Source organism: Gymnoscopelus microlampas (genome assembly GCF_963454915.1).
Source record: "Gymnoscopelus microlampas genome assembly, chromosome: 24".
NCBI classification, from domain to species: Eukaryota; Metazoa; Chordata; class Actinopteri; order Myctophiformes; family Myctophidae; genus Gymnoscopelus; species Gymnoscopelus microlampas.
Genome location: NC_139961.1, coordinates 31,053,021 through 31,080,220, shown reverse-complemented (window position 1 = coordinate 31,080,220; position 27,200 = coordinate 31,053,021). Strand labels below are relative to the sequence as shown.

Genomic DNA, 27,200 nt, shown 5'->3' with positions numbered 1-27,200 from the left:
GCCTCCTCGGCCTGTACGGCGACCACAACAATGCGCTTCAGTTTGCACAGGCCCTGGAAATGTACCGACTGCTGGGCGTGGTCTACGACACCGGCTGTGGTCCGGATCTCGAGGAGGGTTGCTTGGAGGTTAGTCTCGCGTGGCCAGACTGTTGCCTCCCACAATTTACAAATGTTTCCGGCATACAGTCTGGGACTCGGAAGCTCTGATCATGCTTAAGGGGAAAGCGGAAGCCCCTCCCCTACACACTTCCGTTTTAGCATTGTGCAGTGGCGCAAAGGAGTCCGACTGGAATCAAAACAAAAAGTGTTAAATAATATAAATATGATATATGTATGAATATATATACAAATATATATATATATGTATCATATATGATACATATATGAATATAATGATAAACAATCCTCGCACAAATAACGTGAATCTACCTATGACTCTATGCTTCCGCCTCGGTTCTGTTTCCACTGGGACTACAGGTCCGCGGGCACCGCGTCGTGATTGGTCGAATGTTTTTCCGGTCTGAGTAGCTTCCGTTAAGCAGCTTTCGGGAAGTGGAGTTCCAGACTCTATATAGCATTCAGAGATTGTGGAATAGTTGTCTGGTGACGCGAGACTACTTGGAGGTCGTCCCGTGGCCTATCGACAAGTTCACGCCCGGAGTTGCCGTCACCCGCTCACAACCCGAAATGCCTGATCAAAGAGAGCATGCACGTGGACACGGAGCTGTGGCGTTTTCACGAGAAACTCGTCCCTAATGTGGACAAGGCCCTGAGGAGGGCAGGAATGTTGAGAGAAACAAAGTACCGTACGGCCGCGGGCAACTGACCACTTGTACTACAAGCCCACGTTGTGGGTCCAGTTGACGAAGTCTAGAGTTCCCAGGGTTTTTTTTTTCCTCGCTCGAGACCCAGAAGAGTAATTTTGATGTCTCCGCAGGACCCAAACGAGTGAAAATAGACACGTTGTGAGCTTGTACTGTAGATCAGCTATTTCCACTACCTTTTTTCTTTTACGGGGGAAATGGCATTTTTGGTCAGTTTATTTTGAAGTTTCAGTCCGAAACGGTAGCCTGTATGTTTCTGAACCACTCAGATAGTCCCATCCCCGTGGGCTATGGGAAGACATTAGCCAGAGAATACTTGGCTTGTAGATGGTTAATTTATGAAGATACACCGTCCCGATTGGAGCCACTAGAGGCGACATGGTACACAAATCCTACAAATGGTCTCCTATTGGGTGCCGGCGTCTGACGGAAAATCTCACGAACGTTTACTGATGCCCGATCACGCGATAATAATAATGTATTTTGTGTCATAATTCACTGTTTTGCTTTTTTTTTTAAGGCTATATTTAAAATAAATAACAGTCAAAGTTTCCTTTCATTATGAATAAATAAATAAGAGAGCTATTTACTCATGACCCATACAAATGGGTCCGCAACCCAAACATGGTTATGCTATGCATGCTAAATGATTATGTTAAGTATTACAGTGAAGTGAGTCACTAATGGAACGGAATGTTCATCACCCATGAACCCTGACTAACCCCATTAACCACTTTAACGCTGGCATTCCAATTTTTGGAATGACATTAGGCCTATAGGCCAAAAAAAGAAGAAGAAGAAAATCAAAACGTATTGTGAGCTTATAGATCTTCTGTTTTCTAAATCATTTAGAAAATCTTGTGGTTAAAGGCATAGTAGGGAAGTTCAGAACTAAACAAACACCGCCACTCCAGCAGTTCTTTTCCCCGACCACCAGGGGGTGACGCAGGAGCGAGTTCCATAGAGCAAGGGTACATTTCAAGGAACCGTGCCCCAAACAGGTTGCTTTATTGGGATACAATATGCGGAAATGCCTGCCCTGCTGGTTCTCTGAATTTTTATTTTTAAATAGGCTCTTTCATGATAAATTGACCACATATATGAAGTTAAACAACTACATTCTATCCACACGCTATCTTAAAAGTAAATTCGGTGCCTCAAAAACGAAGTTTGAGAGCGTTTTAAAACCGAAAGTAAAACGTTCATACGGACACGGACGCGCACGGACGCGCACATGCGTGCGTTAATTTACGTACCGGACATAAACATAGAACACATAAACATTAGGGAAAATACGGATTTCAGAAGGAGGACTGTGTTTCAGTGCATTAAAACACCCCAGCATCATTATATAGTGGCTGATAGAGGGGAAAAAATGCAAAATATATATATATATATATTTTTTTAATTTAGGCTTAATGTTCCCTACAATACCTTTAAGTGGTCAGCCTCCTTAGGAGAGAGGCAGTTCTGACGAAATGATGTATAAATATAAATCCATGCAGAAATACCACAAACGGCTTTGAATACGTTTCCAACCATTTTCCTGTTACATTATGTCCTGCAATTTCTGATAGAGTTTATATTATTAATGTAGACAGCATGGCACTGCAAACTAACGTGAATGTGATTGCTTTCTGTTCTTCATTTCGCGTTAGCCGTCTCAGAATGTGGTCAAGATCTCAGGAAACAAAAGTCCACAAAACAGCTTACTGCAGTAAAGATGGTGGAGCAGTAAGCTGCTGCGTGGACTTTTGTTTCCTAAGATCTTGTAACTTATTTTGTCCGGGACCAGCGGAAATACGGACGCGTATAACATTTTTGTGAACTGTGGTCAAGATCTCTCTCTCGTTTTGTGTTAGTAACATAAACAAGGACTATCATGAGGTATTGCATGGCATGGCATGGCATGGCATGGCATGGCATGGCATCATGACAGGACCTATGACAGACAAGGTCACATGGCGGAACAGCTGAAGAAATGCATCCTTCACGCAACATTTTAGTTTCATCATGTGACCCATGTGATCATGTGACCCGTCTCGCAACTTCTCAAGCTCAGCAAAGTGGTGGTGTAGAGACCTGCACAGTTGTTATAATATAATTGTGTCTGGAGTTTAGGAGATCTTATTTGCATGCATCATCTTGCTCACAATACCTTTGATCCTTTATACAAACTCTTGAGAGCTGCTTTTCTTGTCCAAATACTGCCTGCATAGCCTCAGGGGTCTTCAACAGGGGGTCCGGGACCCATAGGGGGTCCTCAGAGTTACTACAGGGGGGCCGCCAAATCTTTGTGCGATAGGATCTTTTTTTTTTTTTACATTAAACACTTGAACCCTATAGCATCCCTATTCTGAGGAGAACTTTAGCCAAAAATAGCCGATCTACAAGCCAACAATGCCTCACGCGGCGTTGTGACCTTGAAGATCGGCTATTTTCGGCAAAGAGGTTTGGTGTAAAAGGAAAAAAGAGCAGACCAAGTACAGTGTGAACGGTTTACTTGGTAATGACGGTTTTAAGTGGTTAAATGTCTGAAAATACATGCACGTTAACATGAATGCAACAAACAAGTCTATGGAACAGTTTGATCTGCAACACAATTTTATACAATATGTAGTGGGGGTCCCTGCTTCATCTCTCTCTCAGCAAGAGGCTGAAAAATATTGAAGACCCCTGGCCTACATATCATTGTAATTTGGTTGGTGGTTGCTTGCAAGACTTCACGCAGTGAGATATCTTTGCTTTAACACTAACAATGTGATTCAGTCTCATCATCAATCATTGTACGATGTTGTGTGTGTAAGGTGGGATAGGAAAGGGGGGAGGGGATGCAAACATAATGAGGTGCCCCCGTTGTTAATCCTGCAGGTCTTTAATGATGCTTTTGTCTGTGTGGATGTCTTCACTATTTTGTCTACTGTAGGACTGGCCAATGACTGAAAATGTCACGCCTGTGGTATTTATTTTCTTCTTAATTTGTATATTTGACAAGGCACAATACATGTACTGTAATGCAGCAGATATATCTACAGTACAAACCATTTTCATCTGTGGTCCTTTGGCACAGGCCATGGGGGGGTATAATAAAAAAAACATATATAACATAACACAACTATATACATAAACAGCATAAATACGATTCGGAGCAGTACATTGTCTACTGAGGACCTACACATTGACCTTTGACCCCCTACTTCTAAGCAGTTAGTTCCTGAGATATTGCGTTCACAAGATTGGGATGAAAGCATAGACTTATAGCCTACATATGTATGTATGGACGGACAGACGGACGGACGGACTGACAACCTGAAAACAAAATGGCCCCGGGCATGGCTGTGTACCGACAGAGGCATAAAAATATTCCACAGTGGCTCCAGTTTTACCGTAGCTAGCTACAGTAATGAGAAATGAAAACGTGTTCTCTTAAAAAGACTCAATGCAACCAAAAACACAAATCAGGCTGTTGGGTGTGTGAGTGTGAGTGCACTGGGATGTTATGTCCACTTAATGGGTAAAATTCACAGATCTGCTGACAGGGCTTTTGATAGAGATGGGAAGGGGGGGGGGGGGGGGGCGTCTCTGTTGATGCCATCAGTTCCTTGTCAAAACCAATCCTGCTACTGCCTCTGATAGCTGCCTTTGAATTACTCTTTCATCAGAATCTCTCTCTCACTCCTCCCTGTCTCTCTCTCTCTCTCTCTCTCTCTCTCTCTCTCTATCTGTGTGTGTGTGTGTGTGTGTGTGTGTGTGTGTGTGTGTGTGTGTGTGTGTGTGTGTGTGTGTGTGTGTGTGTGTGTGTGTGTGTGTGTGTGTGTGTGTGTGTGTGTGTGTGTGTGTGTGTGTGTGTGTGTTTGTGTGTGTCTCCATCCTTCCGCTGTGCTTGTTTTCTAGAGTCTATATCGGCTTTCAATATTGCTCACTGTCTCCACAGTCACTCTCATCCTTGACCCTGCTGGCTGGCTGGTGTGTGTGTGTGTGTGTGTGTGTGTGTGTGTGTGTGTGTGTGTGTGTGTGTGTGTGTGTGTGTGTGTGTGTGTGTGTGTGTGTGTGTGTGTGTGTGTGTGTGTGTGTGTGTGTGTGTGTGTGTGTGTGTGTGTGTACACTAAATAGAAGTGTGCTGCTTTTCTGTGTAGTGAGTTTCCCTAAAACAGGGTCTTTCATGTGTGTGAAACCTGGCTCGGCCAGAGCTCGCGTGAGCAAATGAAACTTTGGCGCACAGAGAAACACTTTCTATGGAAGCAATTAGCCATACAATGTTGCAAGGCTCCTTCAGAGAACCAGACAATAATTGGGTTCCTCAGAATGGTGAAAAGCTCCAAGAATTTTTATCAAGTCTTTAGCTGCTGCAACCTTCGTCGAATAATTGTTTTCAGACACAAGAGATTTCTTCTCTGCCGAGGAAGCTTTATTGTCTATTGATTTAATATAACCAACAGAGGGACTTTTCAGCACAGTGTAGAAACATACACAGATGTTTCGTAAGAAGTCAAGGGGTTCTGCAATATATAATATCAATTAGTTAGTTATGTCATGTATATGGGATAATGAACAGCGAGGCAGTCATTATTGAGAAATAAAACAGATTTCTCAATACCTCACATGTCATTACACGGCTACTTAACAAAGACATCAATAATTTTATATAAAGCATAACAACAAAAACTATGTTATTAATAAATAAATAAAAAGTCCATTAGATTCTGCAGATGCCAAATGCGTTGCGAATGAGTTGTCTGTTATTGAGAAATAAATTGACCAGAATCAGCATCGAGCATTCTACCAAGCTGTGTAATAATGCAATATATACTGGTATTACAATTACATCATACTGTATGTATATATATCACATACACAGCCTAATTTTGCAATTGGTGAGGGTGATAAACATGTGCTGATTGATCAGCTGGCACCGTATCTTTGAGGGTGTACACAAATATGACAGCTACTCTTACCCCTGAGCGGCAGTGGCTCAGGGGTAGAGTGGCCGGGTAGTGTGAACTGGAAAACCGCAAGGTTCCCAGTTCGATCCCGGGCTGGGGGGCTCCCCTAGAGTTAGTGTCGAAGTGTCCTTGAGCAAGACGCTGAACCCCTAATTGCTCCCGATGAGCAGGCTGGTGCCTTGCATGGTTTCCTCCGCCATCGGTGTATGAATGTGTGTGTGAATGGGTTAATGGCACAATCAATGTAAAGCGCTTCGGATAGAAGCGCTATATAAATGCACCATTTACCATTTTACCATTTACTCTTACACAAACAGTGCCGGTATGGAAAACTCGTGACTTTGTATGGCAAGGCCATCGGTGTTCTTGAAACGTGCAAGGCACGGAGCATCACGTTTTTTGTTCAATACTGAACATATATTATCCTATGTTCAACCATCTCTCTGTGTGTTATGTGCCCTTCAGTTTCCTTTCAAAACGCAGAACACTGGCAGCCAGCAGTCTGTCACCAGTCCAGCCGAGAGGCTCCGTAATGCGCTGTCAAAATCTATTTACATCCCTCATCTGGCCTCACCCCGTGCGCTGTGGCCCCAATCTGACAGGGGCCAGCTCCTGGAGAAGGGGAGTGGGGGGGACGAGAACAGGGGGAAAGATGGAGGAGGACCATGCAGCGACAGCTTTGTCACAGACAGTTTGAATTCCAGAATTAATCATTTTTTTCTATACGGTACATGGGACATTTGCCGAACACGTGTGGTTGTTTTCAGCAACAAGCTTGCTTTTCTCAACCTCACAGTACACCACAATACAAACCCCACTCCTCTGTGGTTGAACGATAACCAGCTCCACTGGGGCGTTTGAAGCTTAAGATGTCTCACAAGGACACCTCAATGATGCTGGTGTCGTCACTGGTGGAGGCAGGGGACACAAGCAAGTCTACATGGGCATTGGAGCAAAGTAACTTGTTTGAATCCTTAAATAAATGTCTGCTGTTATTATTTTACCCATTCACCTTTCCTAATCGGACTTTCCATGCTGGTCTGGTGAAGTGACAGCTGGCCTGGGTTCAGCTCAGTGGCGTAGCCAGAATGCTAGCCGAGGCTGGGCCTCGGTAGTTGCGGGTGGGAACACGCGCGCAGCGCGCGTGCACGTGTGGCCAGACTTTGCGCGCGTGAACATTTGCGGTTATTAGCGAACACTTTTTTCGCGGGTTTGTGACGGATTTCGGATACCTATATATATACACACTGTTATCAAAATGGCTGAATATGATATAAAAAATTAAATAGCAACTTAGGCCCCACAATTCTTACAATGTAAGCAGCCAGGTTAGAGTAAGCACCATGAACCCAACCAGGTAAGTGGTTGAGAAATTAGGGTGCTAAGACAAGTATGCCCTACAAAGTAATGTGTCTAAATAACATTACCTGTTAACTGGTAAACACATACATTAACATGTATAGCATCTGTCTAAAAAGGCCACAAGTGCAATCACAAAGAAATAAGGAGGTCCGTCCCACGTTAGAGATGTGTTTCTTGCTACCTTTTTGATCTTTCAAAGTCATAAAGCTCCTTCATCACCTTGATTGCAATAATTTATCGTTACAGAGGCAACTTCTAGTATATTGAAAAATGTAAAAGTATATATTCCAATAATAATATGTGGTTGTCAGAAAATCCCAACACATACCTGTATGTGTCCGCCTCTGTACATCATTTGGGAACCACTGATCCAGAGGCATTGTTTTTTTCAACCCCTTAATGTCTGATTTAGGCCCTGCCCCAGGTTCTTTGCTTTTAGTGTTGATGCATTCCACCTTCCTGCCCTCCTGGGGCATTATTGATGGTAGACTGAGGGGTTACATGCTGAGCTGTGGCTGTGGGGGATGATAAAGCAAGTATTGACAGGCAGATAGACCACGGGAAGGTGGCCAAAATTGATTGGCCCAACAGCCGATTTTTGACCCCAAAGTGCCCTGGGCAGATCAATGATCTTAATCCAGTGGGACAAGTGGACCGAATGAGAGAAGTGGCAGCTTCAGGACTATTCAACCACATGAACCCTAGCGTGCCTATTCTGGGGGCAAACATTCCGCAAAAATAGCTGATCAAGCTCACAACATGTAGGTCGGCTATTTCCACTATTCGTTGTACAACCGAGTATTGGATAATTGATCCAAATCCAATGCAATACTTCTATTGGAAATCTGTGGTGGGAACCCATGATGGCACTAGCTTCCAGGATGGCCAACAAAAAGGCCTCATCCCAGAGAGGGATTTGACCCTGTGACATCACATTCTGGGGTCACAGGCAGCCTGTGAGTTAAAAATGCCAAAGGACACGTCACAGGCACAGATACATACATGTTTGTTACTTGGCACACAGCAGCTTTTTACAGTTATGTAACCGAATGCAAGATGTAACAATAAGGAAACCTTGATCCTTGAACGTGCCATTTAATTTTTCCATCCATGTTTGAAGACAGCTATAGACCGGTCTGCTTAGATTCTTGCGAATGTCGATTCTGCGTTTCACCACTTTGAATCTGGCATCCCTAATTTAGGCATGTCACTATAAGCGAAACACATACTGACGCTTTGTGAGCTTGCAGATCGGCTATTGTCGCAATTCGTCATGCGACAAAGTATACATGTATAGAGCTTAAGTGGTTAGTGTTAGCAGCACTTTTGCTGTGTTATTGATGCATTTTACTGTTTATATAAAACAGTGCATATATATCTTCGCTGGTCTCAGGCCACTGTATGCAATGTTTTAACTCCTCGATACAAGGTAAACAAATACCACTGAGACTGAACAACCAAGTTGGATGTTCAATTTCTCTTTTGAATGTTGTTTATGAGGTCATATGTATTCAGGGTGAGTCCTGTTCAGCATAGATTATTTGGACAGTTTGACGTCTTTGGTCAATCAATAATGCAGCCTCACAACACACACACACACACACACACACACACACACACACACACACACACACACACACACACACACACACACACACACACACACACACACACACACACACACACACACACACACACACACACACGTACAGTACATAGTTACACAGCCCTCCCACGTCAACATTTCACATTTAAATGTTGCCTGGGGCTCTAAAAAACTTGGAGCAGCCCTGACATTGTATTAAGTGAAAGATGTTGTGCATTAACCAAGTCTTATTTTTAAATCTGACCACTTTTCCCACATACTGATACCATTTGGACTATACTTTATTTGGCTACCTTATTCGTGACAAGCCGTTTAGAGAATTGGACTAATTTAAAACACATTAACCACTTTTAGACTGCCATCTCTATTTTGGGCATGTCATTATAGGTGACAAGTTTTTGTGTTTTGAACTGTCTTGTCATTCTGATTTTGTTTTGTTTTGCATTGTATTGTCATAATTCACAATACAATATAGAACACACAATTCATGTGATCTCATGTAATCTTCTTGTAAGTCATATACTATATAACTGAATATTGCAGCACCAATAGGTCAACAAGCTGACAATCGACTGTAAAATCCTAGCATCCCGTTATGCTTGTTTTCTTGATTTCAAAAAGGCGTCTCATGTGAGCGTTCCATTCAGTTTTTTTTATCATGATAAGTCTAGAAATGCTTGGATCGAAAAACATAATGTTGCATAATAATGATTTCCCTCCGGCAACTGGCAATAGTCCAGTAGTGCCCGTCAGCCCATGCCACCATGATATAGGCCTATAGCTGTGGGGAATTTACCATGGAGTTGGTTGGCTGACGGTAACATGATCGGATCAGAGATAGCCTCCAAATAAGGTCAGCGCTCGACAAATCAGTGCCCCCGTCTCATTGGGGGAGGTCTGCCCTCTCACCTTGTCTGGCTCGCTATACCTAACCACCTTGCTGCACACATGGCATTACCCGGGAGTGCCAATCCCTGCAAAGGCAGAGAAACACGTAACGTGTTCACGGGTCAGCGCTCGCCACTATATCTGTACAAAGTCAAATCCGGAGGGTCCTTTTTTACACAGTTAACCGCCACGGTTAACCTTAATTACTTACTCAACCGGGGCGCCCCAGGGCTCTATAGGTCCGCTAGTATTTCCCTCTACAACAAATCTCTGCCAAAAATAGCTATACAAGCTAACAGCGTGTCGCTAGCTTGTAGATCTGCGATATTCACGGAATGTTTACCCAGATGGTTCATATGGTTAAATGATCCCTACATGTTTTCCTGTCATAGCTTTACTGCATTGTACCTTATTGTTTTGTCATCATACTGTAGCTAATGTAACATCCCAAATTCTTGACGACAGTTAGTTAGGTATCACCTAAGAGATTCGCACAGTCTGGGTTGTGGAAGAGGAGGAGGAGAGAGCGGAAAAATAGAATCACAAACAAATGATGACTTTTATTAAAATGTGTTAAAGTTAACCCTAGCGTCCCTACTCTGGGGTGAACATTCGGCAGATCTACAAGCTCATAACGCATTGTGAGCAATACTTGCCCCGGTCAACTAAGGCTTTTTTTTGGTTTGTTTTTCCTGAACATGCATACTGCTGTTGTCCGCATTTTGAACGCAATAGATTTACATTGACCAGTGAGAGGTTTTTCGTGACTCAGTTGGTGGCCGTTGAGATCAGTACTGTGTGTAATGGTATGATTGTCCTAGGCTATACTACTGTACTGTATGTCCATGGGAGATGGTATGTTCATGGGAGATGGCTCCCAGGTGTGTGTGTGTGTGTGTGTGTGTGTGTGTGTGTGTGTGTGTGTGTGTGTGTGTGTGTGTGTGTGTGTGTGTGTGTGTGTGTGTGTGTGTGTGTGTGTGTGTGTGTGTGTGTGTGATACAGAATCTCTCAGGTTCCCTCTCAGGGGTGGGGGATATCCTCTTGTCCAGCTGACCTCACATGCCAGCTTCCGTTGTCTGGCTTCCAGTTTGACAGTGTTAGACATTCATCTGGAGGCCATGCAGTGGTCCTTACACCTTTACTGGTTCTCAACACCCCCTAGGATGTGTGTGTGTGTGTGTGTGTGTGTGTGTGTGTGTGTGTGTGTGTGTGTGTGTGTGTGTGTGTGTGTGTGTGTGTGTGTGTGTGTGTGTGTGTGCGTGTGCGCGTGCGTGCGTGCGTGCGATCGTGCGACCGTGTGTGCGACTGTGCGACCGTGTGTGCGACTGTGCGACCGTGTGTGCGACTGTGCAACCGTGTGAGAATGTGTGTTGACTCTTAAAATGTCATGACAATTCAAGATAGTGTCAGGTAAGTTGTCATCACGGGAAAGAGCATTCACTAGAATTTTAAAATAAATTCTGCCACTAACCATTTAACAGCCAGCAGCCAGTAATATTTCACCCTGTAGGATTGCACTGAAGAGGTGACTTCTACATCCTTCCATCCATTCTTCCTCCTCCATCCTTCCTCTTCATTTACAATTGTTTGAAAGCTACATGGGGTGTGTGTGTGTGTGTGTGTGTGTGTGTGTGTGTGTGTGTGTGTGTGTGTGTGTGTGTGTGTGTGTGTGTGTGTGTGTGTGTGTGTGTGTGTCTGTGTCTGTGTCTGTGTGTGTGTGTGTGTGTGTGTGTGTGTGTGTGTGTGTGTGTGTGTGTGTGTGTGTGTGTGTTGGTGTGTACACACAGGGGGGTTCTGGTGCAGGATGTGCTGAACTTCAGAGCCAAGGAGACAGCTGACATGAACACATCAATGCTCATTAGGGATCCACAGCACACGCACTTGTTGAGCCATTGGACTTGGTTGACTGCACAGCAAAATCCCCTCACTCACTCTCTCACAGAGAGCTTTCTGGACTATAAGCTAGTCTGTAGCTGTAGCAGTAGCTGTTGCGTTCTTTTAATAGCATAGAAAATGTTTGTCTTTGTCCGGTATCCCACTGAAATATTATGTGGATATTGCCTCTGCAATTTAACAAACATAGTTTGGGAGATCTTAATCTCCCAGATTACATAACGTCAATTCAACATGGCAGGGGGTATGGTTTTGTTTCTGGAGAATTCAGCACAAAATGTGTTCTAAATAAATAAATAGAAATGTTACAGACCATAGCAGAATATTGAAAATGAAAGCTGGAAAAAAGCCCATGTTCTGGCAACATATTTGACAGATTATTGTGTGTGTTTAATCTCTCCAGTGGGTTGACAAACAGAATCATTATACAATGACATTAGCCTTTACATTACCTTTGGGCACTGAGCGTGAAACCTCTGTTCGTCCCTATCAAATTGTATTAGAGTTATGGGGCCGATGCATCTTCCATAAACATCACCCTCCTAGACATGACACGCACACTATGATCCTGCATTGTTCTGGAAGGGAAGGGAATCTATGTGTTTATGTTGGGGGGAGGGGGGACTGTGGTGTAGCCTCCTTGTGCCTCTTGCATCCACCATGGTGTGATTGTAATGGCCTGTGTTTGTCAGTTAGCCTAAGGCTTGATTTATACTTTGTTGCACACAGTGTTGCACAGTCGGGAAGATTGGCTATTTCTGGCGCACAACACCATTATATGAGGAAGTATACATTCGGCTTGGTTTTAATGTATACTGCTGGTATCCAGATACATTTTCTTCTGTGCATACCATCATATCCTGATTATTGCATTCTCACTTTAATACAGATGAGTAAAATGGCCTTCTTCTTCTATTCAGGTTATGTCAGGTATTTTGCTATGATTTCTTTCAATAGTATTCAGTGTACCAGTTTATGCTTGCCTTCAAAGAAAGAAGATAGATTACCTTTATTTAAGCTCTGAGGCCAAACTTTAGGTGTCCTCTGGCCTTTACTGGCTAAACTCATTTCCTCAACAGTGTCAGCCTTCTTTGAGCCGACAAATATTTGAACCAATAACCCTCCACCATCAGCAAATTCGTGGACCTCCCTCTTTATGTGGTTGTCAGATAGGGGCAGTATTTAAAGTGTTTACCGAAGATCTCAATCTCCTGTGTTTGTCTGGCTGAATAGTTGGATCAAAATCAGTTAAGGAATGACCTCCAACGTGTCCAGTCTCTGTTTGTCTGCCACAGAGCCTGATAGATGCCTTCCGATCCCACCTGGGTCACACTTTTTAATGGAAACTCTTTCAAACACCAAAAGCACTCAGGAACCTGTGCAGCAAAGCAATTTCCAAACCCAGTGGTTGACTGCATGCTGTTTACATCCTGTTGCTTCTGCTTTGCCACTGGCAAAATAGAAAGGAGAAAAAGATACAATGATCGACTTTCTAGTTTCCTGAAAATAACAACTTTGAAAAACTTTGAATTACCAGTCACCGTAAACTAGATTTTCACAGTTTTCTATCAATTACATTACAATTACTGTCAACCACTTCCTCTATACCAAATATCTTAGCTGTAGCCGATATAAGCTCACAAAGTTTTGTTGCAATTTCCCCCCGAATGTTGGCCTATTATGACAATGTAACGCTAGGATTCATGTGGTTAATGCTATCCATTACTCCCGAGAGCAGTGGTTCTCTAAGAAGTGGGGTCCAGGGACCCCAGGGGTATTTGAGATGGTTCCAGGGGGTCCCCAGCTAAATGATTGATAGTTAGGAACCAAATGGACTGTTACCAGTCTGTAACTCTCAGATTTATGGGGGTGTTGAATTAATATACCAAACTGGGGGTTAGGAATTAAAAAGTTTGAAATTGAAAAGTTTGAGAAGCACTGCCCCAGAGGTTAGTAATGCCCCAGAGATATCTGTGTATGTTGTTTGTTATCTCATATTCCTTGCATTTGACATGACAGAACTTCGGTCAGTTGTATATTTTTGTAAACACACTTGGGAGAGCAACCCTCCTGTGACCAACGGATGCATCTCTGCAGTAATCCAAACAGACAGCATGTCATCGTCTTCCTCTCTCGCCTTGGGTCCCTGTAAAATGCATTGATGTGTGCACGCACAAAGACGCACAGACACATGTGTGCGCACGTGTATGCACACACACACACGCACGCACGCACACGCACACGCACACGCACACGCACACACACACACACACGCACACACACACAGTAAACCTATTTGCAGGCACCTTGCAGCAGAGGGCCATGTTCAAGGTCGATGACCATGGACAAGATCACACGTGCATGCGCGCGCACACACACACACACACACACACACACACACACACACACACACACACACACACACACACACACACACACACACACACACACACACACACACACACACACACACACACACACACACACACACACACACACACACACACACAGGAGGCTGGTTGAATAGCATCACAGACCCATGTGGGACAGTAGAGGTCATTGAGGACACATTTTGGCCCAACACTGAGGTGATCTTGGAGGAGGAGGAGGCGGTACCAGGGAGAGGAGAGACATTGCTCAGAGCGACTGCATTTTCAGCACCTCTGTCAATTTTTCATCTCTCACCAGGATGGTCAGAAATAGATGTGCAAACATACAGTATATATTTTTTATTCAAAGTGAGCTGTTTTTATCTCACAACGAAAGGAGAACGAAGCACATTTGGGAATATCGTTTGAAGCCAAACACCGTTTGAGAACTCTTTTGGCAACTTGCATGCATTTATGATAATATGCAGAGGACAGAATTTGAGTCATACATCACTCTGGGGAATGATGAATATTCTGTAGCAAAGAGCTCAGAGGTTACCGAGTGCACCTGAACTTTTGCTTGCTCACAAAACGAGAGTAAACTAAAATATCAGCAGTTTCACTTTGTCGGCTTAAACGTCTGTGTCTTTAAAGTCTGATGGTGCTGAGGGGCTGCTGGGAATGAAATGTGCTGAACTAAAAGCTCCCATTGGCTTGTGGGTATGAAAATCACCCAAACTCACACTGACAGCACTTTTCTGAGAAAATAACCCCATGCACTGTAAAAAAAATAAAAAATAAAAAATAAATAAACTAAACTAAAAAACTAAACAAAATTTGCTATATGGCCTGGTTATTCAGTGGACCAATACTTTTCATCATGAATATCAAGACAATTCCTCTTGACGAGAATGGTTTCCTTGCAGTATTTTGTCTTTCTTTCATCAAAGACCGTAACGGAAGTGGTTTTGTGAATATTTGTCTCACTCATGCCATCCTCTGGGATAAATATACAAGTGTTGAGTGTTTTATTTTAACAAAATACTAAATGAATGAGTCAGATTTAATCAAATAACAAAAGCAAACAACAAAAAATATGAGACGACCACAAAAAGTCCAGAACAGCAAAGAATCTTGCAAAGCGCTACAATGTGGAAACAAAACACAATGCCGTATTTGTAACCTCAAAAGACTATTTCTATTTAAAACAAGGAATGGCCAGCTGAGAAAACAACGAACGAGACCTTCACAGGCTGGCTGGGGGACAGATGGTGACACGTCCGACAGCCACCAGGCAGTCCTCCGAAGCTGGGACTCTTTAGAGAGGGACGTCTGAGTTTACCAGAAGTCCAAGTAGAGGGGATGCATGCCATATATCATGAATGCAAGATCCAATCAACCCCAAATTTGAATCACATGTTGAGTAGCCTCTATAGAGCACAGGTCCAAAAGCACTTTCAGGAGGAGAGTATGCACACTGAGGTGTGCCCTTTTTTATTTGTTTATTTGGGCGTCTTAATATTAACCAGAGTTCTTGAAGAGATTCATAGCTCTCCAATAATTAGTTGGTGGACACCTTTTTTTCCCCTTCTCAATATACTGTACCATAACACCATACAGGGGCCTTTTGTTCTCAGTATATATGAAATGAAGCAAATGCTTATGCAAACCCGGCTTGCATCTCTTGTTCTGTGTCTCACGATAGTGAGATAGTGAGTTGACATTTTCTATCCAAAACTAAAACTTTGTAGCAGCATACTGATCATCCCCACCACAAATCATCTTGCTAACAAAACATACAAACAAACAAGCAGACAGGAGTAATGACTCTAGTCTCTGCCACACAAGTTTGTAGATCAGCAATTTGTCGTACAACGAAGTATATAGGGCTTAAGATTGCCTCAATGGTTCATCATCTGTGCACAGTGACAGATCCTGTTATTGCTTTCAGAATCTCATTCCAGTGAAATGTTTGTAGTTTATGGAGGACAGTTTGTCAGAAGATGTAAGAAGGAATGACCACACAGGGAGAGTGTGTGTGTGTGTGTGTGTGTGTGTGTGTGTGTGCGCGTGCGTGCGTGCGTGCGCGCGCACGCCCATGCGTGAGCTTGTGTTTGTGTTTACACGGATGGGTCGGGGAGCTTCAGAGTTAGATGGAATGGCTATTGAAAAGTGCTGATTCCAACACCTCAACAGCACAGCAATAAAAAGAGACCATGGCTGACTCATTGCTTTGTCTGGGAGGCTCAAGGCCACCTCTCCACTCAGGAAAACCTCTCTGCTGTCGTCTATGGCCCTTGGCCAAACAAATCAATTTCATTGTCCAGAGAAAACCTTTCAGCTATGTGCTGTTTGTCATAAATAAATACACTGTTATGGAACATTTGCCCATCGATCATATAGTTTGAGCTGAATTCTGAAGTCTCACTCAATGCATGCTAGGTGTTTATTTTATGTCGTCTCAAACAATCTTGATGACGTTTATTGTCTTTTTTGGGGGGCTCTGCAAATAATGGTTGTGAAGACAGCTTGAGGTCAAGAACTCTACTACTTTGAGCGTGCGTGCGTGTATGTGTGTGCATGTGTGTGCCCCAGTGGGGCTCGATCCAGAGTGCCTGCAGTGTTACCGGTGTCTCTACAATGTGTGCTGCTGCTGTTAGTGGTCCCACTGGGAGATTCACTGACATCCATGCTCTCCAGGGCGCTCCACACACTACGCACAGACACACACACACACACACAGACACACAGACACAGACACACACACACACACACACACACACACACACACACACACACACACACACACACACACACACACGGTGCCGTATTGCAGCTGTTCACATTAAGTCAGCGAGCGAACCACGTTGTTCCTCCAGCAGAGAAACCCAGGGAAGTTAAATTAGCTCTCCCTCCTCCATCATATCCTCTCAGCTCAACCTTGACGTCTGTCAGACAGTCACAGTCAGCCATCGTGCCTGTGATGGAGTTGTGTTTTAGAACAGCTGGAAGTTAGTTGTCTTGTGTGACTTCCAACAGCTAAATGACACATCATATTATTGTCAGATCAACCCCTCTCCAGTCCCTTTGGTTTATACTTTGTCATACTGATAATAGCCAATCTACAAGCTTATAGATCTGCTATTTTTGGTGTGCAACACCATCTTACAATGGAGCATAAATGACACATTATTCACCACAGGGGAGTTTTTATTGAGCGTGTAGCCGCTCCTATAAGTGGGTTTGGGACCCATCCGTGGCGAAAGTTTTTCTTTCCGTCGTGAAAATGTGTCTTTCGCTGTACTGTGATTGGCTGATTGGTATTCAGACCCTTTGCTCAGTACTGTGATTGGCTAGCGAGACACATGATGAAATGAATAACTCATAAATACCACCACTCACTTACATTTTTTTTATTTTTTTTAAGTGAGCTTCCATCACTGCGATGACCACTGTTGTTTTTAAATAGCACCGCTCGCTTCACACTGGGTGTGATTTTTGCCAGACCCAAGGGGTCGGGCTTACATGAGGCTTTGTATCTGTTTTCTCCATAAATGGTATGTCACTTTGTGGTCCGGCCCCAGCCAAAAAGGTCTGTCCCCCTTTCGTCCATACATGGGCATGGACACAGGCTGACACGTCATGTGAAGTCCGTGACGTAGTGCTCTGATCTTATAAAGTACTTATTCTGGGTCTGGCAGAACCAGGTCTCCTGGTCTTTTTTGTCTCCGCCAGGCCGAAGGCATGGTGGAGAGTATGTTTTCACTTTGTCCGTCCGTGTGTGTGTCCGTCCAGCTTTGTCCGTCAGTGTGTGTGTCCGTCCAGCTCCATACATGGGCACATGGTCTGTGAACACCTATCATTGGTCAAGCTTCACGTGACATCACAATATGTAATATAAATAGGTAAGACAGAATTAATCAGTGCTCCGAGGAGCACATTTTCTAGTTCATTATAGGTTATAGTTTTAGTTAGTTTTAACAATTATTTTTCTAATTCAGTTAGTTTTAGTTAGTTTTTAGGGCGGGTTTGCTAGTTTTTCTATTTCTATTTCTATTTCTATTTTATATTTCTATTTATGTTTCTATTTTTGTGAGAACGCTTAGTTTTAGTTTAGTTTTTATTACAGTAGTTTCAGTATTAGTTTTTGTTTCATACTTTGGGTTATTTGTCAGGTGCAGGATTCAAAAAGGTCAGAGTAAGTATTGTTTAATAAAAACTCAACAAAAGAGGTACTTGGTATCAGTGGTGGAAAAAGTACTCACATTTGTTACTTAAGTAAAAGTATCAATACTGCAATGTAGAAATACTCTGTTGCAAGTAAAAGTCCTGAATTCAAAATTTACTTGAGTAAAAATACAAAAGTATTGATATCAAAATGCACTAAGTACAAAAGTAAAAGTACTCATTATGCAGAATGCCATTTCACCGCATGTTTTGTGAGCTTGTAGGTCGGCTATTTCCAAATGGCCGAAATGACTCTCTAATGATTAGAGAGTCAAAACAAGTTTAGTTATTCTGGCAGGTGGAGTAGATGGTCACAGAAAGCAAGTGAGAAAGGTTCTGTGTAGTTTGTACATCTATGTATCGGACTACATTTCATCAGCAGTATCATATAATGTAAATTTGCTATGCAAATGATCCAGAGCTATAATTAGGATTCTAATGATTTTCACATTATGGACTGCATTATACTGTAGGTGCATTAATTAATCTACTATACCTTTCATAGTATAGCTTTGCTGCCACCTCGTGGTGACAAAAAGCAAGTACATTACATTTTGGCAAAACAGGTCATACTACATAGGCTACCATTTTCAGTGGTAAACAGTCCTCATTTATTTACGGGTCGAATGCGTTATTTAACAAGTAATTCTAATTTGCAGTTCACCAGCACAACAAGGTGTGTGTTGGTAACAGAAGTGAAGCAGTGTTAACTCGGCTGGACAGACAGTACAACAACAACAACAGTTCAAATGCTACGTGCAAAAAGGAACGTGGTGTGAGTTTGTCCCTAGCGGCCTTCCGTCAGTGTTTGGCTTACTACAGCTGTGTGGAGCAGGGTTGCCATGTCCGCTTGTTATAAGCGACTTTGGGCTTCTTTTTCTGTAAAGTTGCTTAAATATTTGTTAGTTGTGGACAGCGGGTTGCGGTTTTTGGTTATTTTTTTCCTGATGTTGTTTAAACCAGTGTTTCGCAAACATTTCCAAGTCAAGGACCCCCAAATTAATATTTGGGGGTCATTGAAATGTGTTCTATAAATAAATAAAATAACATTTGAGATACCTCCATGTCCCATCTGAAAATATTGTGTGCGAGGACCCCCCCTCACACACACACACAAGATTAGCGTTGCTAAAATGTTTATTTTTTTCAAAATAACCTTTTTTTCTCCTCCAAGATCATAATTTTCTTATAATTTCTTGAAAATAGCCGTATATAGTCGCTTCTTTTGGGCTTGTTTTCATAGGCCTTGTTGCTTGTTTCACTCGCAGTATCTGGCAACAGTGGTGTGAAAGTGGACGTATACACAAGTGAAGCTGATCTCTGGTAAGAGGACACTATGTTCCTTTCACAATAATCTGCAATCAAACAAAGCAATAGTAGACTTTTAACAACGCCTACAAACGGAAGATCGAGCTCCGTGTTGTCCGTGACTTCGTACGACGCCATCCGTGTGATAAATGTAAAGAAATGTCCGTCTGAGTGAAGACACAGAGGAGGAGGAAGTGTCAAAACAAACCAGCTCAGTCAGGAATCAGCTGATCACAACCAGGGAGCTAACAGCTAACTAACTAGCAGCATAATGCTATTCTATCTACTTTACATCGGATTAGACATTAAGATCACGCTTTAGAAACAAACTGCTGAAGCTTTTAAGGTGACCTCTACCGTTTTTTTGACCTAGTTATGTTATGTAAGATTGGAGTGTGATTGCATCACGTTGCTATTAGTATCTTGTTGTGTTTTACCTAACCAGCTTATCTAATGCTGTTTTATAATGATGATAATAATAATAATAATAATAATAGACAGTGGTGGAAGAAGTGCTCAGATATTTTACCTAAGTAAACGTAGCAATACCACAATATAAAAATACTCTGTTACAAGTAAAGTGCCTGTGTTCAAAATGTTACTTGAGTAAAAGTACAAAATAATGGACATCAAAATATACCAAAAGTACCAAAATGTTTGAAAATAGCAGATGTACAAGTGAGCTTTACTTTACACCATTGATAATAGACTTTAATATATTATAATTAATAAACATTTCCAAAACAAGTTTTACAAGCCCTCAAGATGCCTTGCAGGGTAAAAACAACAATCAATCATGTAAACATTACTCAACAATAATACTAGTACCCTCAATAAAACAGTGCAATAAAATAAAAGCAATAAAACTTTCAGCACAATAATAAACATAATAAAACAAATGCTGTGTTAAAGTTTATGCTGTGTTAGAAGGATCATAGGAAGGCTAGACTGTGTTTGTGTTTTCAAGGTGTATTTCATTTAAAAAAAGAAACTTCTGAGGTAATTTTAACATACTGTACCTTTTTTGTAATACACTGGGCTTTTATTTATTAAGTTGCTTGATTAAATATTTGGATATTTGCTGTTCTTTAGATCAGATCAGACACGCCCCCTCCTACATAAGTCCATTCAACTTCAAACTGTGTGTTAACCACCATTTTAGGTTCATTTTAAAACACATGTTCCTGGTGACTGATATATTGTCCTTCTTTTTGTTTGTTTTTTAAATGGAAAAAGAAAAGGGTAATCGAAAAAAACACAGCCCTCTGCCCCATGCAGAACCAGGGACATTTTTTCTTTTTTTATTTCTTTGTTTAAATGGTTAAAATTAGGTTTGAAGTTCAATAGGTTTATATGGGGGTGTCTAAATATTGAACCAAGTAAGTTAAAAACTTTGGAGCAATCAATAACAATAATGTTAAAATGACCCCAGAAGTGTTTTAAAATGAAAAAAAACCTGTGAGATATTAAGTTTGATATGAAGTTATTCTCTTAATAAAGTGTTTAATTTTTGTGTCTGTTATGTCTTGTAAAGTGACATTGAGTACCTAGAAAAGCACTTTATAAATTTGATTTATTATTATAATTAAGAAGACCGTTCAATGAAAAGAAGCCATACTAAATCTCCTGTTCTAATGCTGTCTGCTGATATGTTTGTTGTTCTTCAATTCCACAGATACGGGTTAGAGGGGAAAGGCCTGAAGATGTCTAGTAGTGTAAGTGACTTAACTTTTGACCTAACATCTTTGAGATTGTAGATACTTGTAGCAGTGGCGTTTAAATTGGTATGAGAGAAAACTGTGTGCTATTGGCAAATGAATGCCCTACTTCGTCATACTACAGCGTCACACAAAAGTAAGAAAAACTGTCGATCTACATGCAATGCATTTTGAGCTTGTAGATCTGCTATTTTTGTTATTTTTTAATCTTTTCTTAAGTGAAGGTGAAAAGTAACCAGTATGGACATATGAGGTTTCCACCCGACAGAGACTATATAATAAATAGCCTTGTACTGAGCATTTTGTGGTTCCATGTTATCAATCTTTGGCATGTTTTGTTTGCTGCAGGTGTTGTGTCGACGTGGCAGGCTGGTTTTGCCTCAGATGACCGCTGGTCTCCAGGCTCTTGCTGCTCTCCGGGTTGGGCGGACCAGAACCTTCTCCACTGCCAGCTCAGATGAGCCTTATGTAGCCGTTTCACATACAGACTCAGGTTGGTCCGTTAAGCATTCCTCCCTTGTAGGGGTGCAACAGTTACGATTGATTGAGGAGCATCGATGGGCCGTGAAGGTCAACAGGGCTGCAACAGTTAACCACTTTAAACCTGGCATCCCTATTTTGGGCATGTCGTTATAGGCTAAATTGTTAAAAATAGTAAAAAGAAATTGCAGATCCACAACCCACAATCTTGACACGTTGTGAGTTTGTACAATGATGTTTAAACTAGGGCTTACTTGGTTAAATCATTTTTTACTCCATTATGAAAAAATCTATTCGATTTTTTCCCCGTGTTGAAAAACATTGTGGGTTTTGTTTTAATCTTGAAAATTACGGTATATAACTCATGAAAACGTTATTTTTTTCATTCAAAATATTAGAATATTACATAAGACCAATTAAAAAAAAGTGTATATATCAACAAAAACACGCTTCTCTATTAATTGAAAAAGTAATCGATAGAGTACTTGTTAAGAAAATAGACTCATTCTGCAGCCTGTTGGCTTAACAGGCAGAACCTATTATACAGCTCATTGGCAGAACCACATGTCAGGTCTCAGAAATGTTAAGTTTTCAAAACAGATTCCTTGTTCTTGTCCTGCCCCTCTGCAGGGCCCAGAACCGTGTGGCCCGATGAGAACATGGGCCCATTTGGACCTCAAGACCTGCGCTTCCAGCTGCCGGGCAACGTGGGCTTCGACTGTCACCTGGAGGGAACAGCGGACCAGATAAAGAAAGCTCCAGTGCACAGAACGGTACCCGACATACTGACAGTCCCAAGCAGCTCTGAGAGACATGAGTTTGTGTTGGCCCAGTTCATCAGTGAGTTCCAGGTAACGTAGCATTTGCCGTATGTATTCATATTTTATTGTTATTATGTCACTTTTTGTAATGAATGTTTTCCTAAAATTAAACACCCTTTTCAGACACATTTCCGCCACAGTTCTCATTACATATGAGTCACTTAAACCCTGTTTTCAGAAATAACCAATCTACAAACTCTCAATGCGATGCGTTGTGAGCCTTTAGAATGGTTATTTTCACTATTTTAGAAGTTCTAAAATAGAACTTCTAAAATAGTAGTAGGGGAAAATGTTCTGAACATTTTCCCCTAATAGGTATGCCAAGGTTAATGTGTGAATTTGTCATACACAACACTTGTAGGTAACTAGTAACTATTGTTAAAACAGCTAACCCTAAAGAATGGCAGATATATGTATATTTAGGAACAAATGTATCTTTGTTTTTCAGGGCAAAGAAGGTCCTACATACACAAGAGTGTGCAGAGCTGAGCTGTACTTTAATCCAATGGATGCTGACTGCTCAATAAAGTCCTGTCCTGAACTGCTAAGGAAAGGTATGGCTAATTTCTCATGTGGTAGTTTTTACATTGAATAAAATAGTTCTTGAGGATGCCATCTCTCTTTCAGCTATTGTCACTCTTCACATTCATACAGATACATTCACACCTGGGAGCTGCCCAGTACGAACAGCCTTCCAGTTATTTCACTGTTGACCAATATACTAAATGTCCACTAGAGGGAGGTAATTGTATTGTGTAAAGTAGGCATGCCTCCTACAGCAGAGTTCCAGCTCTTGTCTTTGGCGTGAACACCCAGAGTGACTTACAAGTGCAAAATCGGTAAACAGAGTAAGCATGAACCCTAGTCACCAAACTACAGGGTTAATAGCACAAGTACAGTCAGTGCAAAGAGAACAATGTAGTGCTCCAAAGAAACTAGGATGCCAGGCAAACAACAAACCTAGCATCTGACACTCTCCATCTTGTCCTCCATGGACACCTGGCCAGGGACTACAGATGATAGTGAGCCTCTTGGCTAACTCTGTCACATTTACAAAAATGTTGATTAACACATTAAAACGAGGAAAGAAAATTGTTTCAGAAGACATTTGGGTTAATGTGCATCACTGTCCCTGTCAAATCTGAAATAGACATGTCTTTCTCTCTCTCTCTCTCTCTCTCTCTGTCTGTCTGTCTGTCTGTCTGTCTGTCTGTCTCACTCACTCTCTCTGTCTTTCTCTCCCCCAAACAGATCTTGAAGGGTTCTTCCCCGCGGTGCCTGCCAGTGCCATCACAGTTGTCACGGTAACGCAGAAAGGCAGCAGATGTGAAGAAGTGGAGCCGAACACGGAGCAGCAGCTTCATAGAGTGAGTCGGAGCTCGCGACGTCCATGTCACCAAAAGTTCCCTAGTGCAACGTGACACCGGACTATGACACCTCTTAAAAGTGTTATCGCAGCGTTTATTATGGGCAGTGGTGGACAAAGTATACAGTATACTCATGTAAATACTCAAGTATTCAGAAGTACACATTATAAAGTACATTTTCTTTTTTATATCAGTGCATTGCTGTAATTGAAAATTAAAAAAAATCCCAAAACATCTTAAAAGAAAAGGAAAATAGCACATCTAAAAGCTCACAACACGCCACACGATATGTGCTTGTAGGTCGGCTATTTTCACTATATTTGTAATAGGGCTTAAGTGGTTAATTGGGTCCCAACAGTCCCTTCCTTGAAGTGTAGTGGAGTGAAAGTCATGCGCTTGCAAAAGAGTAAATGTACTTACTTAGTTACGGTCCACCACTGATTATGGGCACAGTGTCCGCTTGTGGCATCTCCATAATTATCACAAAGCTTTCTTTGAATGCCCTGAATTGTACAGTTTGATCTTTTTTACTTCACACTATTTTGATACACAGTCAAGGACACCCGTCATATAAAGAGAGACATTTCTGCATGGATCATACAAGCTTATAGAAGGGCTATTTTCACCATGCATCACCGTTCTATGATGAAGCACAGAATAGGGCATCAGTGGTTAATGTTTTAGATCATAAAGCGTGAACAGGAGGTTGTACAGCTACTTAATCAGAATGTACCAATGTTCTTTCCTCTAACCCTAGTTTGTGAGCGGTGCTAAGGAGATGTGCTTCGCTCTGTGGACGGCAGGTTACTGGGCAGACTTTATCGACCCTTCCACAGGAGTGGCTGTAAGTTACAGTTCTTCTATTCCCATTAACTTCAGTTTGTACTGTTAAAAGTGATAAACAAAAGAAAAGCACAGATCGACATAGTGAAATCTGAGATTTATCTTACATCTGCATTGAGGCATAGCATTATATCCTGTGTGTATCTGTCTAATCTAGGCGGCACTTAATATACTGTATGTGTATGTATGTTCCATGAAATACAATATTTGTGTTTTATTGTTATCAAGCATAGCCCTGGTTAGTGTAGAGTAAAAACATTGTTTTCTCTCTAGGTCGTGCTTGTTTAGTAAAGGAAAATACACAATGTCCTGGACTTATTTCCATTGTGGTCCTCTATAGAAGACAAAATATTACCCCGAGTGATATACTGTAGATGCTACTATGTTAATAATTTCACCAGCTCCACCACCTCCCTCTGATTTCAGGGAGATATGGGGATATCAGGCATACCTTTCCAAGTATGCCTGATATGCTAATTGGCACATTTGCTTCGTGATGTAAAATGCAGTGAGCTGAAGAAAACACTCTTGGCCCATGTGGGATGACTTCCTATAATCAATGATTTATACAACATATAAATATACATATAAATGTTCCCCTTTAATAAATTAAATGAAAACATGATATTGCAGTTAGTGATGAAAAGAGGGCAAACACTATGAATTGTAGGGGGGAAATGTGGTTGTGTCAGTAACCACAGTACAGTCAGTAGATCTGTAATTCACTCCAAACAACTCGGATAAAAAATCTCACATAAAATGCTCATTGAAAAATACCAATATATATACCATATATCCTGAAGGCTGCCCTATATATGCTTAGTTGACTGCGGGGGGGCTCTATACTAGCCTAGGCCTCTACACCAAATATCTTTGCTGAAAATAGACGATAACAGTATAAGCTCACAATGTGACGCATTATGAGCTTGTAGATCGGCTATTTTCACGGAATGTTCGTCCCCCCAGAATACAAGGGTTCATGTGGTTAACTTTGGCTCTTGTTTCTCGAAACAGTTCTTTGGCTCTCCGTCAAACCGAAGCACGCTGCGAGCGGATGACGATTTGAGGCATCTGGGTTTTCACATCGAAGCGTCAGGCTCGTGCACGGTTATTCGCCACGTCCTAAGAGGCACGCCTTTGTTTGTAGGGACTGTTTTCACCAACGCACCTACCTACAGTCCTGCCATAGCAAGACTACAAGGACTTACAAATGGACTCGAAGACGAGGAATAGGCTTTCTTTTTTCTTTCTTTTTTTAATGGAACATGGCCTGATGTCAGTACCACGCCGGTTTTTATCAATGCTGCTTCGGAGAAGCTTGGAGAGGAAATGAGGAGCCGATGCAGTTTGCAACAGCTTATTTGGATGTTTTACCAACACATGACATTTTATTTGTACATCAAAGTAGGGCTGGGCAATGTAGCGAACAATATTGTATTGACTAAGATAACATCTCGAATTTTGGATATCGTAATATTATGATATGGCATAATTGTACTGTTGTCTTTTTCTGGTTTTAATAATATAAGCCCTATTTTATACTTTCAAAGTCTTTTGAAAAATTGAAAGGAAAAAGTACATTTTTGGTCAAAAATGCCCAGCCCATCAAATGTTCTTGACAAAATGATGATACCGGAACTGGTTTATGTATACAGTATGTGCTTGACATGGATTAATTTTGTGTGGTTTTCATTTTGCTGACACTACACAACCTAACAGTGCAAAACCAGTCTATCTGGCATGGCCTCAAGGCCTACTGAAAGCAGACACTCATTGTAATTACAATAACTTAACTTGACTATCTATATCGTGGAAAATGTGAAACCTATTCTCACAAACCGTTCGCTGTTATAAAGGTACACTTTTTATTTTATTTAAGGAAGTATTTATCAGGATTCTGAGTCCCTTTCCATGATTCCAGAATGACAACATTTAGAAACATGTAGTCTGTTTTCTGATATTGAGCTATGAACATCACATAGTGTTATTTCCAAAATAGACTTGGCATTTTGAAATGAAATGGCTCTTTTTAGCCTACAGTATGTGAAAATACACAAATACAACTACCTACCTATTTAAAAAAAAAATACAGCACTTGGTTCCACACTTTCATACTAATAACAGTGTATACACAGGTTCTTGATTATTGTGTGGTTGAGTCATGTATAGGCCCCAGAAACATGGCCTGTATTTTGCTTGAAGCACGGTGCAGTTGCACTATAAGTGCTGAATAAATGAACTGCTGAATAAATGAACTCGGAAAAGCCTGTGAGGGTTGAGAGCTTCTCATTAGCACTGCACTTGTGAATGTGTTCCTCTTCCAAACATAATGCGCCGCAAATCACTATGTTCCATTTGCAGTCCCAAGAGAAGTGGGCAGCCATGTGCTTTACAGTGGAAGGCAATTAAGCCACAGATGTAGCATACAGTTGTGGTTCTTAACCCGTGTGCTGGGGCCCCCTAGTGAGCCGTGAGGATATTGCGTGGGCCCCCAAATAATTGGCAAAACACTTGAAGGGATATATGACTTTCAAATGAAATAAACATTG

At 41.7% G+C, this 27,200-nt stretch overlaps 1 protein-coding gene across 3 annotated transcripts; it reads left to right on the top strand.

The window, feature by feature from the left end:
* The first annotated feature begins 19,388 nt into the window (after positions 1 to 19,388).
* On the top strand, positions 19,389 to 26,915 carry LOC311040757 (cobalamin trafficking protein CblD-like). 3 transcript variants are annotated; one of them, XM_084051109.1, is made up of 8 exons: positions 19,389 to 19,437; positions 21,098 to 21,137; positions 21,489 to 21,633; positions 22,251 to 22,471; positions 22,890 to 22,995; positions 23,693 to 23,808; positions 24,566 to 24,652; positions 25,666 to 26,915. In XM_084051109.1, the coding sequence occupies exons 2-8, from the start codon at positions 21,126 to 21,128 to the stop codon at positions 25,882 to 25,884; spliced, it is 906 nt and encodes a 301-aa protein (XP_083907235.1). In that variant the 5' UTR covers positions 19,389 to 19,437; positions 21,098 to 21,125; the 3' UTR covers positions 25,885 to 26,915. The 3 variants fall into 3 exon arrangements, with proteins under 3 accessions (XP_083907235.1, XP_083907237.1, XP_083907236.1); XM_084051111.1 differs by lacking the exon at positions 19,389 to 19,437 and adding an exon at positions 19,527 to 19,573; XM_084051110.1 differs by lacking the exon at positions 19,389 to 19,437 and adding an exon at positions 19,611 to 19,768.
* The last annotated feature ends 285 nt before the right edge of the window (positions 26,916 to 27,200 follow it).